Below are 21,879 nucleotides of genomic sequence, written 5' to 3'. Positions count from 1 at the left end.
GATCTAATTCAATCAGTTAAATTAAGAGTTATAAAGTTTATTAAGTTTGCATTAAGAGCAAAACCCAGTCTTTTCCGATGAAGTAGTTCTGCCGCAAAACTTCAGCATCAGGTGCTCCCCAAGTGTTTCCAGGCTGTTGGCCTGCACTACAGATTCTGCACTTGCCAGCTCCCAAAATCACATAAGCCAATTCCTTGAAGTAAATCTCTTTAAATGATTCTGTTTCTCTGGAGAACCCTGACTGAAATCTACCCTTAAATGTTCTGAAAAGTACTTGAAACATATAAAAATAAAATGGAAATGTTATGGGGAATACTTAATTTTTAAAAGTCATTAGGTTACAAAATCTATGACACAAATTTTAAAACTACTCCCTAAGAATTTTAAGATTTTCACAAGTACATCACCTCTACAAGGTAAAACAGCGAATGGGTAAAACAGCAAACCTCTTCTGACAAAATGCAGACAACAAAGTTATTACTTGACTTACTTTTCTAAAAAACTTTATATACTAATATAACCTACAGGTTAAACATTTTTACATGCACATTCAACAAAATGTAACAAGTTAAAAGCTCACAGAATTACTTAAGAAACTTAGAATAGTTTAAAAATTCCCAATATGGAAATGTAACATTTTAATCCTGTTATTTTATAATCATACATACACACAAAAATCACACAACTAGAAAAGGTTACTAGAACCTATTCTTCTACTGGCCAAAGTCCCATCTATAAACACACAAGTGTGATATGAATTTTATTCATATCCTCCTCCAGAAACAATCTCATTAACTGCTTCACAACAATTATTGTTAAAATATTTCTTGTGAACCCTTTTAACATCCATTTCTCTTACTCTATCTAGTCTCCAAAACCTTTCTAAGATCATTCCCTAGCCACTTCAATTGCCAAAATATGGGAAACGGACTTTGGCCCAGTGGTTAGGGCGTCCGTCTACCATATGGGAGGTCCGCGGTTCAAACCCCGGGCCTCCTTGACCCGTGTGGAGCTGGCCATGCGCAGTGCTGATGCGCGCAAGGAGTGCCGTGCCACGCAAGGGTGTCCCCCGCGTGGGGGAGCCCCACGCGCAAGGAGTGCGCCCGTGAGGAAAGCCGCCCAGCGTGAAAAGAAAGAGCAGCCTGCCCAGGAATGGCGCCGCCCACACTTCCCGTGCCACTGACGACAACAGAAGCGGACAAAGAAACAAAAGCAGACAAAGAAACAAGACGCAGCAAATAGACACCAAGAACAGACAACCAGGGGAGGGGGGGAAATTAAATAAATAAATAAATCTTTAAAAAAAAAAAAAAAAAAAAATTGCCAAAATATGTCAGAATGTATTAAAACTAAAAGAACCATTAGCACATATCCATCCCTCACAGATGAGCAAGAAAACTAAAGTTCCACAAGGTCAACTGACTCACCAAAGGCCATATATGTGGCTATTGGCAAAAGGGGGGCTTAATCACAGGACTCCCAGACTCCCTTTATTGATAGTATTAAATTCAGCAAAAGCTAGTAAATTAAATAAAATATTTCAAAACAGAATGAGAGGCTCACCATCAGAAAACTATATTAATACTATTAATAATATACTCACTTCTTAAAAAAACAAAATTTCCATTAAGAATGACATCAAAAGATTTCTACATCCCTCCAATTAACATCTCCACTACCTATTCTCTATTAAGGGACTATAAATTACTTGGAATAATACTTCCCAATCTTTCTCAACTCTAACACACATCATATTGCATAGCACAGTCTCATGGAACAAACCAGGGTTATTATATTCAGTACCCAAGTGAATCTGCACCTCAAGTAAACAAATCAGAATGCTAATTAGTCTTCTATGAATTAACTCAGATTTTGTTCTTACTTATTGATTTGTTCAAGTTTAAAGGGTGATTCCTTCACAATGTAAGGTACTTAACTGTGAGTAATGCATTAGTTATGAGATCCTCACAGGTGGGTGTCACAAAACTACAAGTGAGAATTGTAAGTAAAACTAAAAAATTATATTAAAAAACAAAGATATGGAAGCAAATGTGGCTCAAGCAATCGGGTTCCCACCTATCACATGGGAGGTCGCTGGTTTGGTTTCTGGTACCTCCTAAAGAAGACAGTGAGCTGATGCAATAGGCAGGCATGGCAAGCTAATCAAATAAGATGATGAAACAGGAGACAGAAGGAAGAAAAGCATAATGAGAGATACAACAAAGCAGGGAGCGAGGTGACTCAAGATATTAGGTGTCTCCCTTCCACAAAAGAGGTCCCTGGTTCAGTTCCTGGTGCCTCCTAAAGAAACAAGGAAGAAGAACAGATGCAGCAAGGGTAAACAGTGAGTGGGTGGGGAGAAATAAATAAAAATAAATCTAAAAAAAAAAACAACCATGGATAGAACTGCAAACTGTGACACGAACAGACAAATGGACACCAATGGTCATAGCAGCATTATTCACAACTATCAAAAGACAGAAACAGGGAAGCAGACTTGGCCCAATGAACAGGGCATCCGCCTACCACATGGGAGGGCCACAGTTCAAATCCCGGGCCTCCTTGACCCATGTGGAGCTGGCCCATGCACAGTGCTGATGCAAGGAGTGCCATGCCACGCACGGGTGTCCCCACATAGGGGAGCCCCACGCGTAAGGAGGGCCACCTAGCGCAAAAGAAAGTGCAGCCTACCCAAGAATGGTGCCGCACACACGGAGAGTTGACAAACGATGATGCAACAAAAAGAAACACAGATTGCCAGTGCCGCTGATTAGGATGGAAGCAGTCACAGAAGAACATGCAGCGAATGGACACAGACAGCAGACAACTTGGGAGAGGGGAGGTGAGAGAAATAAATAAATCTTAAAAAAAAAAAAAGAAACAAGACAAGTGTCCATCAACCAAAAATGTGGCATATACATACAATGTAATACTATGCTGCAGTAAGAAGAAATGGAATTGGGAAACATATGATAACATGGATGAATCTTGAAGACATTATGCTAAGTGAGGTAAGCTAGACACAAAAGGACAAATATTGCACGGTCTCATTAATATGAACTAAATGCAAAGAATAAACACATGGAGTTAAAACCTAGAGTACACTTTTTTTTCTTTGTTTCTTTTTATTTTCTCCCCTTCCCCCCCCCCCCCCCCCCCGCGTTATCTGTTCACTGTGTCCATTTGCTGTGTGTTCTTCTGTGTCCGCTTGCATTCTTGATTTGAGGCACCGGGAAACTGTGTTGCCTTTTCTGTCACGTGATCTTGCTGCGTCAGCTCTCCTTAGGTGCAGCACCATTCCTAGGTGGGCTGCGCTTTCTTTCGCCCAGGGCAGCTCTCCTTGCAGGGTGTACTCCTTGCATGTGGGGTACCCCTACACAGGGGACACCCTTGCATAGTACAGCATTTCCTGCACGCGGCAGCACTGCACGTGGGCCAGCTCACCACAGGTCAGGAGGCCCTAGGTACTGAACCTTGGATCTCCTATATGGTAGGCGGATGTTCTATCAGATGGGTCACAGCCGCTTCCCAAGTATAGGTTATTAAAAGATAAGAGGAGGACTGATGCTTACTATATGTAAAAGTTTTCATTAACTTTACTGTAAAAGAATAGAAGTGTATAGAGTTGATGTAACACATTATAATGAGAAGCGGCTGGTTTATAAAGGGGAATGTGGCTGGAAAGCATAGCCTAGAGATGTAAATTTCAGTTGAAAGAAAGCTAGAGAATAATCTAGGGAGTAAATAATACAGTGAACCCACAGGTGGATGAGAACTGTGGTTGACAGTAGAGATGCAAGAGTGTCCTTCCATGAGCTAGAGCAGATATACATCACTATTGCAGGGTAGTGGGAATGTAGAGAAGCATGGGGGAAAATGTGACCTATGGACTGTGGCTAACAGTAATACTGTAATGTTCACGCATGCAGGCCAAAGACGCACTGTGTTGACAATGGGAGAGTATGGAAAAAGTGTGCCAAATGTATACTACAGATTATGGTTGGTGGTAATAGTCTGATGATATTATCTCATAATCTGTAACACGGTACGGTGTGTTGATGAAGAGGTATTGTATGGGAACTCTACACATGTGCATGATTGTTTTTTAAGTTCACAACTTCTGTAATAAAAATATAATTTAAAAAATAATAATAGGATGGGTTGGGGAAAAAAATACATCAAATGTAAGATATGAACTATAGTTAATAGTAAGATTTTGACATATTCTTTCATAATTTGTAACAAATGTCTCACAACAATGAAAGGTGGTGGTGGTGGACTGATGTACGGGACCCCTGTATGACAGTTCTGCATGTTTGTTTTGTAAGTTCACAACTTTTACTGTACAATTATTGTCTATATATGTTCATGTATGAATGGTATACTTCAAAAAATTTTTTAAAACCATGGACTATTTTAAAAATGTTTTTCGGAGTTCTATTTAGATTTATCTATGAGTATATTTTACATAATTGTGAAAACAAAGAAGGTCCCGATAGATTTTTGTTTACCTGAAAAAATTTTTTTTAAATGTCAAAGGAATGTTTTCTCAGTTTGCCAGGGCTGCTGTGGCAAATTCCACAGGCTGGGTGGCTTAAACAACACAAATTTACTGGCTCACAGCCTGAAAGCTAGAAATTCAAAATCAAGGTATCAGTAGGCCATGCCTTCTCACAAGACTGTAGCAATCTGTTGGTAGCTTGCTGGCAATCAATCTCTGCCTCCATTACAAGGCCATTTGTCTCCTCTGTCTCCTCCAGTGGCTTCTACTCCTGCTAGGTTGTCTGTCTCCATTCAGATTTCTTCTCTCCAGAAAAACTCCAGTCAAATTGTATTGAGGTCCACCCTGATTCAGTCTGGTCTCATCTTAGTAGGATCATGGAGGATCCTATTTACAAATGAGCTCACATCCACACCACAGGTTTAGGAGTTTGAGCACACCTTTATGGAGGTACATGAGTCAATCCCTAACAATCAGCCTTGTGGAACCCAAAATTACATCCTCTTCGCACAAGCAAAATACCTTCATCCCACCCCAATATCACAAAAGTCTTAAGCCACTTCGGTAAAAATGCTAAGTTTAAAATCTCACTGAAATTAGTTAAGGGTATCGCATTTTTGTGCTGAGGCAAAATTTATCTTTCTGCTTCTGAAATACAATGGTGGGACAGGCATATGATAGACATTCTCTTTCCAGAAGGGAGATACAAAGGAAAACAAGGGTCACAGGTCCCAAGCAAGACTGAAACCCATCAGAGAAAATTCCTTTAGGTTCCATGGTCTGAGAGTCATCTGTGGCTCGATGCTTTGTCCTCTGGGCCTGCTAGGGTGGCTTTTTCCAAGCACTTTGCGCAGTGGTCACACTCTCCAAACCAGGGCAAGCAGTGACCCTCTCTCTCTTGGTCTTAGGAGATCTCTTCTGCTTAGCCATCTGCTTCCACAATTCTCCCTTTGAAATCCTTCTTCCTTCATTTCATACCATCTCTGTCCTTTCAGTTCAGGCTAGCAATGTTTCTGTTCATACAAAATTCTCAAAAAACTTTCATTTTCCCATGTAATTCAGGGAGTCCAAGTCATTAAACAAAAGGATTTTCCATAGACACTTTCCCAATAATTACATTTCCATTCCTAACTTCCTCTGAGATGGCTGACCAGGTCCATGAAACATATACCTACTCTCTTTAGCAAATGGCTGTTGAGCCAAATCTCACAGAGCCCTGTTTGCTGGGAACTCACTTCCCAGGGACTCAGCAAAGGTCCTATTAGAGCCACTACTATACCGAATCTCACAGCATGCTATCTGGATAGGCTGAGAATTTTCTAAATCATTAAGCTGATTCTCTTTTCCTTAAAAAGTTCAGTCCTCAATTCATCTCTTACCTCTCGCATTTAACTGAACTATAAGCAGCAAAGAGAAAACAGGCTGTGCCTTTCACACTTTGCTTGGCAATCTCTTGAGGTAAATATCCAAGTCCGCTGATTACAAGTTCTGCTTTTCAAGCAACATGAAAATACAACTTTACCAAGTTTCCTGTCACTTTATAACACGGATTGCCTTTCCTCCCTGTTTCCTTCTAAAGCCTCACCAAAATCAACTTTAATGTCCAAATCAGGGAAGCAGATGTGGCTCAAGCAATTGGACACCCATCTACCACATGTGAGGTCCCGGGTTTGGTTGCCGGTGCTTCCTAAAGACGACGAGGAAGACAGCAAGCTGATGCAACAGGCTGGCATGGCAAACTTACACAAGATGATGCATCAAGATGACAGCAAGATGATACAATGAAGAGACAAAGCAAGGAAACACAATAAGAATCACAAGTAGGAGCAGAGGTGGCTCAAGTGAGTGAGTGCTTACCTCCCACATGGGAGGTCTCAGGTTCGGTTCCCAGTGCTTCCTAAAAAGAAGACGAACAGAGGGCAGACAGCGAGTGCAAAACCACGGTTGGGGGTGGGGGAGATAAATAAATAAAATAAATCTTGAATATCCATATCATCATTCCATTCATGACAATATATGTATTCTCTAAGAAAAAGGAACTTTCTCTACAGTTTTCCTCACTTTTATTCTGAGCCCTCATCAGAATCACTTTTCATGTCCATTTTCCTACCAACCGTCTGTTTAAAACAATCTAGGCTTTTTCTATTAAGGGCTTCAAAATTCTTCCAGCCTCTACCTATTAACCAACTCCAAACCCACTTCTACATTTTCAGATATTTATAATAGCAGCACCCTACTCTCAGTACCAAAAACTTTTAACTTGCCAAGGTTGCTATGACAAATACTCAGACTGGTGGGTTTAAATAATAGGAAATTGGGAAGTGGACTTGGCCCAATGGATAGGGCATCCACCTATCACATGGGAGGTCTGCGGTTCAAACCCCAGGCCTCCCTGATGTGGAGCTGGCCCCATGCACAAGGAGTACACCCCGTAAGGAGAGCTGCCCAGCGTGAAAGAAAGGGCAGCCTGCCCAGGAATGGTGCTGCACACACGAAGAGCTGACACAACAAGATGAAGCAACAAAAAGAAAGACAGATTTCCAGTGCCACTGATAAGGATAGAAGCAGTCACAGAAGAACACACAGCGAATGGACACAGAGACAACTGGGGGGGGGGGGAAGGGGAGAGAAATAAATAAAAAATAAATCTTTAAAAAATAAATAATAGGAAATTATTGTCTCAAAATTTGGAGGCTAGAAAGCCAAAAAGTACTGACTGTCAGGTTATGCTTTCTCCAAAGACTGTAGTATTCTGGTGGTGGCTTGCTAGGAATCAATCTGCCTCTGTAGCAGATTGATATTATTTATGAATTCCAAAAACAGATATTGGATTATGTTTGTAATTTGGTCTGTGCCTCTGGATACATTAGATTGTATTGGATTCAGAGCTTTCACTCTTAATTGATTAAATTATGATTAAGGCTTTGAATAGCCACATCAGTGTGACATTGAGTCCCTCACAGAGAAAACAACAAGGCAGAGAGAACTGGTTGGAGTTTTGGTGTGGAGCCCCTGGAAGTAAACACATAGGAGAAGAACAGAAGAACACAGAGAAGCAGATACATGGGGAAAGAAAGAAGGCTCCATTAGACACGGCAGAGGCCCCAGGAAGAGAGATGTGCAATTCACCTGACAGTTCGCAGCTGGCCCTGTAGAGAGAACAGGCAGCTGAGCCGAGAGAGAATTGAGCCTCCGGGAGACAGACAAAGCCTAGAGAGCCTGACAGTTTACAGCTGAACCTGGGTAGAGACCAGAGCAGCTGAGCCCAGAGAGACGAGACTTATACCAACCTACAGCAGATACTGGAAGAAGCTGGCACCAAGGAGCCTTAAAAGGAAGAGGAAGGCTCTACGTCAACAGCCATCTTGCTCCAACACATGGCATCAGACTTGGTGAGGGAAGTAACTTATGCTTTATGACCTTGTGACTATAAACTTCTACCCCAAACAAATAACCCTTGATAAGGGTGAAAAGGCAGATGACTCAATGGGAGAAAATATTTGGAAATCACATGTCCAATAAGGGTTTAATATCCAGGATATATAAAGAGAAGTTACAACTCAACAATAAAAATACAAACAACCCAATTTAAAAATGGGCAAAAGACTTGAATAGACATTTGTCCAAAGAAGAAATACAAATGGCAAGAAACACATGAAAAAATGCTCAATATCACTTATGATTAGGGATATGCAAATCAAAACTACAATGAGATATCATCTCACACTTAACAGAATGGCCATTATTAAAAAGACAGAGACCTACAAGCGTTGGAGAGTATGTGGAGAGATAGGAACCCTTATTCACTGTTGGTGGAAATGCAGAATAGTACAGACACTGTGAAGGACTGTTTGGCAATTCCTAAAGAAGTTGAATATCAACTTGCCACATGACCCTTCAATACCACTACTGGGTATCTAAATAGAAGAACTAAGAGCAGTGACACAAACAGACATCTGCACACCAATTCAAAGTGGCATTATTCACAATTGTCAAAAATTGGAAACAACCCAGGTGTCTATCAACGGATAAATGGATAAACAAACTGTGGTGATTTACACGATGGACTACTATGTAGCTATAAGAAGAAATGAAGTCATAAAGTATATAACAACATGGATGAACCTGGAGGACATTTTGTTGAGCAAAGCAAGTCAGACACAAATGGACAAATACTGTATGACTGCATTATCATGAACCAAATATACTGTGTAACACATTGTATGATTAAAAAAAACTTTTATATGTATCCAGTACATTTAACTGAGAAATGTGTATTTTTTCTTTTTAATTACTGTTTATATTTTCAATTATTAAACATACAAAAATAAAGTTTAAAAAATAGGGGAAAAAAGAAAGCTATATAAATAGAACAATAAAGTACATAACTTTTTCCCAATAAAAAATAAAAATAGCCCTTTATAAAGCCAACAGATTTCTGGTATTTTGCATCAGCATCCCTTTGTGCTGACTAATACAGCCTCTATCACATGGCCATCTGTCTCTTTTGTCTCTTCCTGTGTCTTCTACTCTTCCTGCTCAGTCATGTGTCTCCTTTCAGATTTCCTCTCACCACAAGAACTCCAGTCAAGACCTACCCTGATTCAAATGGTCTCAACTTAGCAGGATCTTTGAAGATACTAATTACAAATGAGTTCCTACCCACAAGGCAGGGGTTAGGGCTTAAACATGTCTTTATAGGGACATGAATCAATCCCTAACAAGTATCAAAGTATGCATTTAATATAGCATTGGGTTAAGATCCTTCATTTATAAGCCAGTTCTACAATTTATTAGCCATATGATCTTGTTACCTCAGTTTCTCATCTGTAGTAGTAGAAAAATGGCACCCACCTCATTCTATGAAGATTTATATTATATAACAGGTTTCAAGCAAATTAAACAATGCACTATACATCCCACAGGTGTAAACATCACTATCACTATTAAAATACTTACTGAGTACCTAGTAGGTGGAAGGAAGGTGGGAGGAAGAGTATGGAGAGAAGCATAAAATACCTCCAAAGGATTATGAGAAGGTAAGCATGACTAATGCATAAGAAAGAAGAGGGCACATAAACTCATGATTAGAGTTGGGAAGAATGGTGATTTATATGAGAACTTGGTTCTTTCTGCATGCTATTTCTGTAAACTTACAACTGCTCTAATTTAATAAATAAAAAGATTAGACCTCCTAGGCTGGAGCCAAACCCTTAAGGCAGTACACTTAAGCAATGTTACAAATTTGGGGCTTTATCTTAACTGCAATATGAAGCCATTAACAGATTTAAAGCAGAAGAGATCATTCTAGCTTCAGAGCAGATTAAGAGGAAAACAACACAAATATAAGTGGGCAGACCAGGCAGGAGTTTACAATACAAAGTGCAGACTCAACATGATGGTAGCCTAGACAAGTAATCTCCTAACTAGGCTATAGAAGACTTTGTAATGGGTATGTGCAAGCATAAAAAGCTTAGAAATCAATTTGCCTTCTATATGTACACTTTCTTAAAAATGATTTGCCCAAAAAAGCACCTCAATTCCCAATAACCCTTCTCTCTCCCTTTCCTTTTTTTTTTTTTTAAAAAAAAAGGCATATCCCCTAGCATATCTTAAGTTTTACCATAGTTCATTTGGGGGTGGAAGGAAAAGAAGTGAAAACAAGGTCCACAAAACAAACGGGGGGCCAGAAAGCATCCAGCATTCCTTTAATTCATTCAACAGATTTTTATTGTCACATGTTAAGTGTCAAGCACTATTAAAAGGAATTGAAATATAAAATAAAAATCCCTACCCTCATAGAGCTTATAGGAGAGGTGGCGGGGCAGGAGGAGTGGGGAGAGACAATATACATTAAGTAAATAAGATGATGATATCCAAGTAAAGATCTATAGGAGATGGGAAAGTCCTGGGATCTCTGGGAGAACATTCCAGACCACTGAGAGGAGTCTCTTAAGCTCATTTCATTACATGCCTAACAACAGAAAATACTTTTAAAAATTAACAATACCTTCAACAATTCTATCATCAATATCTTGACCTGTTCCATAAGATTCAGTCAGATATCTGTTTAAAATATAAAATAAATATTTACATGACAATATTATATACATATTTATAACTTTAATATTATTTAATACATTTAAAAACAAATCCAGATGGTCAATTGCAATTTTATTTTTACAAATTACAAATATATGATTAAATGCACTATTCTGTTATAGCTTTTCAAACATCTAAAATTTTGTTTGGAATGTCTATAGCATTCAAATCAACATTACTTTTTTTAAACCATTTTTGGAAATACTCTGTTCTAATTTATTTGGTTTTAAATAAGATACACATTTCTCACAGAATTATTTATCTTCTACATGAATTCCAAAGTCTTCTGTGATAATTTATTAATTTGATATTTATGGCTAGAGAAAATAAGGCAATCTGTCTCTGAACAACTGAGAAGTTACCATCATTCATGTTATACTACACTGGAAGTACAAGATGATGGAACAGCATTTGCCTGACATGTTTGAAAACAAAGCGCATTCTTTAAATTGAAATATACATTATTTTCTTTACTATACATTAGCTATAGATTTACCACACAACTATAACATACGGGATAGAAAAAATAAGAAACTGAACCACTTAGAATTTCAAGATATTTGGGAAGCAGTCTAGTCACCAACTAGAATTACTGGTAATATGAACCAATAAACTCTTAAATAGGTTTTATATAAATAACTCTTAACAGCCTATACATTTTCACACTGAACAGCAAAATTTCAAAAAGTGGGTCACATGCAACAATCAATTAAGAACTGTAAGACAGTGGGAACAACACTGGTGAGAATTCAGAATGTGCTGTCCAAGCAGTAGCTTCACCATGGATTTAACCTCTCTGGATCTGTTAATTGAAAAAACTAAACTATAATGAGTACAATGATTCCTTCCAGTTTAAAAATGCTATGATTCTAAACAAAGTGCAAAGAGTTTAATTTGATAGTAGCAAACAGAAGCACTGTGAAGAGAAACAAGGAGGCCAGCCATTAAAAGCATGAGGTAAAAAATGGTTTCAACCGTTCTAATAACAGGGATATTGAAAACAGAATGCAAAAGTTGAATTCTGAAGTAACACTCCTAGATTTCCACCTGCATAACCAGCTCTGGTCTTCTGGAGTACCCCCAGGCAAATAACATGTCAGAGCTGGCTTTCAAAATCCATAGCTTAGCTTCCATATAAGGTGTCCGTTTCTTAAAAGGGGTTGAGCCCACCATTTCAAATTTATGTCAAAAAACCATGCAAATAGAAAGCGGATTTGGCTCAACTGAAAGAGCGTCCACCTACCACATGGGAGGTCCAGAGTTCAAACCCAGGGCCTCCTGATCCATGTGGTGAGCTGGCCCACGCATAGTGCTGATACTTGCAAGGAGTGCCATGCCATGTAGGAGTGTCCCCCGTGTAGGACAGCCCCACGCACAAGAAGTGTGCCCCATAAGAAGAGCCACTCCATGTGAAAAAAGCACAGCCTGCCCAGAAGTGGCACTGCACACGCAGGGAGCTGACGCAACAGCGTCATGACGCAACAAAAAGAGACAAAGATTCCCAGTGCCGCTGACAAGAATCCAATCAGACACAGAAGAACACACACAGCGAATGGACACAGAGAGCAGACAATGGAGGGAGGGAAGGGGAGAGAAATAAACAAACAAATGAATAAATCTTTAAAAAAAAGTATGCAAATAAATTAAAAGTTAATTTGTTTCATAATATTCCAATAAGCTGACTACTTACCTTAGAACAAACTTTGTATTTTCTGTTTTGCCAGCTCCTGACTCTCCAGATACAATGATAGACTGACTCATCTTAAGCACCTTCATGTCTCGAAAAGCCTTATCAGCTAGAAACACAATGATGAAATTTATATTTACTACAAATTTTCTAAATGGTAGAAATTTCACTTAAAATCAAAGAGTACTTGCTCCTTAAATAATTATGCATATTTACAGTTAATAAAATTTTAAAACAGAAGCATTCAAAAGTGTTCAAAAGATATCTTTTTCTTAAAAAAAGATTTATTTATTTATTTCTCTCCCCTCCCTCTCTCATCCCACCCCACCCCAGTTTTCTGTTCTCTGTGTCTATTTGCTGTGTCTTCTTCTTTGTCCACTTCTGTTGTTGTCAGCGGCATGGGAATCTGTGTTTCTTTTTGTTGCATCACCTTGTTGTGTCAGCTCTCCGTGTGTTTGGCGCCATTCCTGGGCAGGCTACGCTTTCTTTCGCACTGGGCGGCTCTCCTTACTGGGCGCACTCCTTGCATGTGGGGCTCCCCTACGCGGGGGACACCCCTGCGTGGCGCGGCACTCCTTGCGCGCATCAGCACTGCGCGTGGGCCAGCTCCACACGGGTCAAGGAGGCCTGGGGTTTAAACTGCGGACCTCCCATGTGGTAGACGGATGCCCTAACCACTGGGCCAAGTCCGCTTCCTAGGATATCTTAAAGTATTAACTGAAACTGCTCTCTCTTATTACCCTGGAAGTTGAGTAATATGAAATATAAACAAACAACTTTTATTTCTGTGCTAAAATAGCTCTAAAATAACTCCCTATTAGGAGCTATGCCCCAGCTTTCCCTGATAGCAGAACAGATTTGCAGAGGGATTAAAAAAAAAAAAAAAGCTCACTATGCATAACTAATTAAGTCCCTAAAGAAAGCAAGTAATGAACTTCCAATTTAAAAACCTGGCAACAAAAAACTCTGCTTGAGAGAAGAATTATACTTGCAAAATGTATCTGTGGATTTTTTCCTGTCAAACTACTATCAAACATATTGCAGAATTTATTGACACTTCAAAGACAGGCAAAATTAACTGCTTTAAATTTCCACATATGCAATTATTTATGTATATTTTTAACTGTCTTCAGTACATACCAACAATTTAGGCTATAAAACACCTTGCTTAAATTTTAAGAGTACAAGGACAATTTGAACACAATTTAATTCAGTACTCTGTTAAGGAAGTCCTAAATTAAAATAATCTCAATTCAAAATTAGATCCTGACCAATTTGGGCCTATAAGACAACCATTTCTCACCTCAGACATGTGCTACCTTTCCAAACAGCTTTTAGTGTAAGGATCAAGTATAAACCACATGCAAGAGTACACCTGCTGCAGTATTCTCTTCTACCCACTTCTGTGGAATCATTCTAAATACTTTTTTATTATCATTAAAAGGCTAAAAATGAAGGTTGGTTTATTTACATTTTAAATATGGAACTTCTCTCCAATGATGAGTTTGCTCATATTCAGGTTCTAGAGATTGTCCCCCATTTTTGCTGGTTAATAGAGAATATACCAGTGCCCATCAGAGTTTCTTAGAACAAAAAGTCAACTTGATGCTGCAGGGACTTGGGCTGACATAGTTACTCTGCCTAGGAGAAGGCAAGTCAACCAGTCTGGAAGTAAAGCCAGGTCAGGCTGAAACGGGAATGCAGGGAAAGCCCAAGGAGAGACAACTTGCATTAAGTACCACCAAAACATGACATCATTTAACTACTGCTTATGTCTGGATCCCAGGTTCGCCAACATCTCTGTGTATGCAGTCAAGTTAGCAGGATTTCTAATTTTGATCAAATAATTTCATCTCTCTGTGCTTCAGAGATACAGTGCTTCAAGATGAGAAAGGGGCCAAGAGAGGCAAAGACAGCGATACTATATCTCTCTTCCCATGTTGATTCCTCAGGTATATGACGTATATACCACTTTCAATCCTTTCATTTTATGAAGCTCTGGTGCAAGTTAATGCATGGAAGAAGTCTGCTCTTAGAGCACAATAACATGCTCACAAGCACTAGCCTGGGTAGCAGTGAAAAGCCTGGAACTCAACACTTCCTGTGAAGGAAGGCACTTTTCAAATGGAACTAATCATGTTGGGAAGTTAACAAGAACCTAAGAGGACACAGGTATTTAACAAAGATAATGAATGACTACCCTGATTTGGTTACAAAGGTACTCTTCCCCGTAAGATAAATGCTCCTTACAATGTCAACAGACCCAAAATGAACACAGGCCCTCTGAAATATGTACAATTCATCGCACATTTTCCTAAGGCAAAAGAAAAACAAAGAAAACAGAAGGAAAGACATAAACTAAGGTACAATTAAACTACATACCAATTGCAAAGACATGAGGGGGCATTGTCCCAAGAGATTTTCCTTGATAAGACTTTATTGCTTCTGATGAGTATATTTTAGGTATGTCAAAATATGGGTTCACTGCAATCAGGATGTTCGCAACATATGTCTAAATAAGAAAAGCATAAACATAAAATTTTTAAATTACTATTTTCATTTAGAAAGAAATAAAACAAAATAAATGGATCTTATCCATTCCCAAATTGCTTCCTTCTCTTCCATATATTATAGTAATCATGCCTATATTTATGTACTGCTGATTTTTAATGGTTTCTGTACTTAAAAGGCACAACTGGCTAGGAAAAAGCATGCCAATCATGACTTCACTTATCTTTGAAAATACTGGCTCTCCAAACAGGAGTTACTGATCCCAGATAGCCACCATCTAACAGCAGTCATTTGCCCAACTGTAAACATCTCAGAAGGAGAAGGATCAAAAAAAAGCTATGAATAACCCTATATTCTGCTCAGTTCTCCAAAGAGATAGAGATACTACACGAGAAACAAAAACATAATGTCACTAGATAACTGTTTCTATCAATCATACAATTTAGCAAAGACTTGTAAGTCAACTGAACCCAAGGTGGGGGAAAAAAAACTAATTTTTTTTTAATTTAGAAGGATTTGCTGCATGTAAATCTTCAGTTATTAATGGTCACAGCCACTGCACACAGGAAACATTAAAAGGCCAATGAAAATCCCCTGGGTATTAAATTTTTGAATAAACATCCCAAATGAAAACAAATTACCCCAAATAAAAACAAGTTATAATAATCTTGTGAAAGTAAAAAGGTCTCCAAATTTCAAGAAGAGTTTAAAAACAATTAAAATTTGCTCAACTGAAAAAAAAAATTCCTCTATCAGAACCTAAAACTGGTTGAATTGAAGTAAAAATTGTAAAGAAAAAATTGTGTTCAGTTCTACTTCAGATATCTCCTGGTTGTGTCCAAATTACCTTTCACCTTATTTATTATAAGTTAAACTGTTTTAACCACACAAGTTTAAAAATCTGCATTATTTCAGTACCTCAAACAGCAGATAGTACACAACAAATGCTCAATATGAGTCGGCTGACCAAATGAATTTTGATTCTAAATATGTTTCTAATCAAGAATAGCCACATTTTAACCTAAATAAACTCTTTACTCAGTTGATTTTGAAAAGTTCAAGGAGGAAAGTAAAGTCTTAAAACTGTATATAACTCAAAGATGTCAAGTACATCCCTGGAAAAGACTAGATAAATTCTATTTCCCACCTGTCACTACTTGAACAGATGGCAAAGACTAAATGTAATTTACTCAGAATTAAGTAAGTACAATTAGACAAATTGATAGTGTTATAAAAGATTAAGACTGTCATTTGATCTGGGAGGTATCAAAGAAGCCATGTGTTAAGAGTCCCATCTTTATAACAGGAGAACCACAATGGAGTAATTTATCTCCACCCAACAAAGTAATCTACCACTAAGTCATATTAGAATAAAATCTCATACACTGTCCAGTGAATAATTATACTTAAAGCATACTAGTTAAGTGTCCACCTGAATGAGTTGGTTCAAACCCTGACTATCTACATTAAAATCATTTCTCTCTCATTTTTTAATATTCAGGATTTTTAAGGTAAGGTGTCTGTTAGGACCTAATGAAACACTGCAACTATGGCCAGCATCTTCAGAAATATCTTCTGTTCTAATTTATATATTTTTTCTCATCCAAACATTTTATTTCAATATATGTTCATTCAATGCTGCCTTAAATTCTCCCAGAACAATGTAGAAAGTAAATTAATTAAACATATCTACACAGTGATACTGAAAATCCTCAAAATACAAAATAATTATAGTGACTTATTAAATAATCAAATTGGACATTTTTAAGTATGAAAGACATCAGATGATGTTTGTTCTAAATTATTTCAGTCCACAAATATTTATTGGATGCCTACCACAAGAAAAGCATGTTATAAGCCCTGAACTTAGAGACGCAAACTGAGATAAAAATCCTTGTTCTCAAGGAATTCACATTCTATTCAACAGGCTCAGATCAAGTATGATTGCCTTTAGAAAATCTAAAGCAGAACAAAAATCAATGTACAATGTACAATAATTATCCCCACAAAAATTTAAACTGTAGTTAAAATACTTACATAAATTCTGTCTTTACTATACCGAACTTTGATATTATGGAGAAGTGTGGCTTCATTTAGATACATTAGTGAACCTAAGACATAAATTTATAAATCATTAGATATTTGGAAAAGCAAGTAAAAAAAGTCACTTTGACCCAGGCTAAAATCCACATTAGGTTATATTTAATTCCATCTTTTTAAAAACTCTGGTACATGTAAAACCCAGAGGCTTATTTAAAATATATCCAGTTTATGTTTGTCTTAAGCAATGAATATCAAGCCAGCTAAGTAAATCCAGTCTATTGATGAATATTGGTTAAAAAGCCAAGAACCAACTGGAGTACAAATGAAGTACTATTTTAGTTGGCACTGATTTTAATACCCTTTTTACAGAATGAAGTGATGACACTAATCTAGTCTAATACTCACAATTTTACAAATAAAACACAAAAGATAAAATTTTATAACCAGAAAGAACCCATCAGATCATTCACCCAGTCCCTCACAACTGATAGGATGAAGAGTTCTAGAGAAATTTTATATGCTTTAACCCAAGATATGCAGCTAATTAATGGCAGACTTAGGACAGAAACATTGTTTTTGTGATGTCTATTCTACTACTGTGCCAGAGTTGGCTCACAATCTATTCTCCCAGCCCTCTAATTTCCTGAACTACATTTCTACATTACCACCACATGCTAGAGTAGACACTAAAACCATTCATCCTTTGGACCACGTGTTTTTATTAGTAGTACTTTCACTTTTTTAGTCATCCAGACTGTAAATCTTAGTCACCACTGGGACCATCTCTCTCCTTGCTCTAAAGCATCCTTGCTCTAAAGCAGTTTCCAAGTCTTTATACCATGTAACAAAAGTATAGCACAGTGCCAGGTTCATGGTAGGCACTTAAACATGAGCATAATCCGAATCTCATCAAATGTCTCTTTCTTAGACTTTCTATAACAGTTCTGGTTTAGGTCTCATCATAATAGACTCTTATTTATTGCCTCAGTCTCTCTTCTTTCTAATCTATCCTACATGGCACATTAATCTAACTAAACTACAGTCCTACATTAAATATAACTCTTGTTCCCCCCCCCAAAAAAAAATCAGTGTGTCTCAATCAACGACCAAAGTATACAAATCGGATATTCAAGGCCCTTAATAAACCTGCATTCAACTGTCCTTTTCATATCATTTTCCAAAACTCCCTTTAACATGGGCTAACTTGTAAGCACACTAAATTATTTATCAAACTCAAATCATGCATTACCTTCTGCCTAGAATATTCCCTACAACTCTAGGTATCAAAAATCTTACCTAGGCTTTAAGGTCAATTCAAATAATATCTCACAAATAATACTTCCCCTATTTCTTCACTTCCTCACCAGAACTACTCTCTTCTTTGTACTTTCTTTATGGTGTTAACCACGTTCAGCTGGTATCACAAATATATTTTTACATTTCTGGTTTTGATTGCAGTCTTAGTTTTCCAAGCATGCTATAACAAATACTAAAGATTGGTTGGCTTAAACAATAGAAATTTACTCTCACAGTTTTGGAGGCTACAAGTCTAAAAGCAAGATGTCAGCAAAGCCATGGATGCTTCCTTTGAAGTCTGTAGCATTCAAGTGGCTTGCCAGAAATCCATAACTCATGTCTATCTCTGTCACATGGCCATTTGCCTTCTGTCTCCTATCGATGACTGTGTCCAAATTTCCCCTGCTTCTAAGGAATCTAGTCATACTGGATTATGTCCCACCATGGTTCAGTTTGGCCTTATCTTAACTAATAACATCTTCAAAGATCACACTCATAGGAGCAGGGATTAAGTTAGGATTTGAACATGTCTTTATGAGGGACATGATTTAATTCATTACAGTTACTAAACCAAATCCTTGAGGACAGGATGTTGCCTGATGTTTGTTTGTTTGTTTGCATTAGCATACACTTCAACACCTAACCAAAGCTGTAAAACAAGAGCCGCTTGGTATACCTATCCCAACAAAGCATGCCAGGTTTCTGCATTCATGTAATGCAGCCAGTTCACTTTCCAACCACTTATGTCTCACTGCTTTCTTCTGCCACTTAAGACAGAACAAAACAGGTAAGTGGGTAGAACCTCCTAAGAGCTGAATGACAGCTTTCCTTTGCATTGAGGAAGGACAAGGGAGGCAAGAGGAAGCAGAGTTACATCTGGTTTGGGTTTTAGTTCATCTCCTTCTCTACCCTGCTGCTCTTCAACACTTATCCCCCAGGAACCTGTTTCTATATGTTTCCACTTCCTTATCTGAGCACTCTTCTGTACTCCACCCCCATCCCTCATCTGCCTCTGAAGTACCTGGTTGTATGAAATTCTCTCTACTTTCTCTAAGAATTCCAATCTCACAGGACACTTCCCTTGAGAAAGCTAATCATACAAACTTACACTGACATGTCAATGACTGCTGACTGCTCTCCTGTCTTTAACTCCATCCACACTCACTACCCACATTCTCAAATAAATCCCTAACCAGTGATATATCTGCCAATGACAATTCAAATTTGGACAGGTTGATCTTCCCCTTAAATCATCTAAGGATATTGCATTTTCATGAAGACATAAAAAAAGGAAAGACAGAAAAGAAAATATTTGCCTCAGTTTGCCAAATGGTTAACAGTAAGTAACACTGTGTAAGCCTCTCTGATTATAGACCTAGGGATGTTCACAAGAGTCTCAGAAATAGCTTCCTGCTCCCCCTAATTTCCTCCTGCTAGTAGTCAACTCTAGCAAAACTTGGTGAGGCTACTTGCATGCAATCCTTTATGTGAACCATTTGCCTTTTATGCCTAATTATTCATAGATTTATTTTATACTAAAAAGACAATAAAAATTTAAAACAATATTTAAAAAATAAGATGCATATAAATAAAACAATAAACAGTTTATTTCTTTATAAACTCAGTAAGTAGCATTTTGGTAAAACAACAATAATTTCAACATACCAAATTTCTAATGAAGACTGAGTAGAACTTTGTTATCACTTAGAGGATCTGACTAGGGACTTGTCTGAGGATTTAAGACCCTAATTTTTCTTTACAGTTCTAGATTCTTGAAAGAAAAAGAAGGAACCAACTAACAATTTCAACACAGTACAAGTTTACCAATTCTACATTTATATTTTTGTAGAAGTCATTTCATTACTGAAATAGAGACTGAGTCAGGCAACATTTAGGATTTACAGTCTATATTATTCTCCACTTCTAACAGGTACCAATCATAAATGATATCATATATGATGTAAGTAAGAGTAGCTTAAAATTGGAATTTAAAAAAGCTATTATTTTCCTTTTAAATACTGACTTCACATCCTGAATTATTTTCCTATTCCAGCATTAATGCCCAAAAGAAAAGTAAAAAGGCAACATTAACATGCTAATATTAATTTAACATATAAAACCCTCAATATAGAAAACAGAGCTAAAAGTAGATGATAGAATCTGCTACACTGTCAGGGCACTATCAAAAGACGATGCATGTCTATTTCAATAGAATCATTATCACATAGTCCTGAATGCTCTCTATAGACATCAAGCATTTAACCATTATACTGTTATCATCATGGAGAGAGGAGGAAAGTATTTTGGAATTCGCATTATTAGACCCTAAGACAGAACGCCAATGAGTCATTTGGCAGAGGACAACCAGTATGATGGCATGCCTCAGACAAAAGAACTAATTAGTGATAGAACCACTTGAGCTGGACATCCTACATTCTAAACTCAACCCCTGAAGCTGTGATAATGATATAGCTTCAAAAAAGGCACTTCAGTAGCATTGACCTACAGTACGATGAGGATAGTGAACATCAACACATTACCATTATTGCTGTCTGGTATCATCAAAGAAAACACCCACAAGAGGTAGCAAATTCATACCACGGTTAAGAAAATTTAAAAGTTGGACAAGTGTACCAAGATGAAGGAACAAGAGGGAGGATGCTTTAAAATATTAGTTTTAAAAATTGGCTAATAGAAGCAGATGTGGCTTAAGAAGTTGAGCACCTGCTTCCCACACAGGAGGACCCAGGTTCGGTTCCCAGTGCCTCCTAAAACAAACAATGGGCAAACAAATGGAAGAACCAACTCAGGGCAGCCAGTGTGGTTCCGTGATTGAATAAGGGCTTCGCACATACAAGATCCTGGGTTCAATCCTTGGCCCTGGTACCTCAAAAAAAACGAAGGGGATGCTAAAAATAATTCAAAACCATTTAATATTTATTATATTTAGCTACATATGGACATCTAGACATTTTTTTACATTTTAATATATGGAATGGATTGATTCCCAGTTCTGCATCTCCTAACAAGTTTTACCAGAAGGAGAATTTTTTCTCTTATTTTAGGTATAGTCTTATTACTCTTTTTATTTTGTTCTGATTGCTGTTCAGAATTATTGTTCCATCAGGCAACTTCTCCGGCAATTATGGAAAACGAGGGAGTTCCACATTTTTTTCTCAGTTTCGTGAACAGGTATCATTTATTGAGAGCCTATAAGAGGTCAGACATTAGGCGAAGCATTTTAAATACATAACCTCTAAGACACAACATATACATTATTACTCCTGCTTTATATATGAGAAGCTCAAAAGGTAACAGATAAATTGCCCACAGCACGGTCTTAATCTAAACTCAAGCTTACCTGATTCCATGGTCCTGGCTCTCCCACTGATCTGCTACTCCACACTATCTCTACTGTAACATGGGAATGTCAAAGGCTTACCCAAATGTGAAATCCAGACAGAATCAACAGGACAAACCTATTCCTTTCTCTTACCATTTTCTTTAAATGGAGAGTTTATAATACATTGGCATTTTTAATATGAGATAAATATGAAAACTGGCATGAACTTTAAATATTGACAAAAATTGAAATATGATCACTTCGTAATCTTTAAAATATAGTAATAAATCATGGCTGTTCACTAAACAGAAAAAAAATTTTTTCCCAGCAACCATGTTAAGATATTTATAAACCAAGTGACTGTTGCATTTTAATACAATGTTCTTAAATCAATTT

The 21,879-nt window shown here is 37.6% G+C and overlaps 1 protein-coding gene across 7 annotated transcripts in view; it reads right to left on the bottom strand.

The window, feature by feature from the left end:
* The window catches only part of MYO6 (myosin VI), a 183,743-nt gene that overhangs the window by 74,070 nt on the left and 87,794 nt on the right, over positions 1-21,879 (bottom strand). For all 7 annotated transcript variants that reach the window (XM_058307050.2, XM_058307052.2, XM_071218553.1 and 4 more), the window contains 4 exons: positions 16,839-16,912; positions 14,673-14,802; positions 12,294-12,399; positions 10,512-10,567 (listed from right to left, as the gene is read on the bottom strand). In XM_058307050.2, coding sequence (XP_058163033.1) covers positions 10,512-10,567; positions 12,294-12,399; positions 14,673-14,802; positions 16,839-16,912 — 366 coding nt within the window. The remainder of the gene's footprint in view (positions 1-10,511; positions 10,568-12,293; positions 12,400-14,672; positions 14,803-16,838; positions 16,913-21,879) is intronic.

This window comes from Dasypus novemcinctus, chromosome 11, assembly GCF_030445035.2.
Source record: "Dasypus novemcinctus isolate mDasNov1 chromosome 11, mDasNov1.1.hap2, whole genome shotgun sequence".
NCBI lineage: Eukaryota > Metazoa > Chordata > Mammalia > Cingulata > Dasypodidae > Dasypus > Dasypus novemcinctus.
Note: the sequence above shows the minus strand (reverse complement) of the source record. Positions and strands in the feature narration are given on the sequence as shown.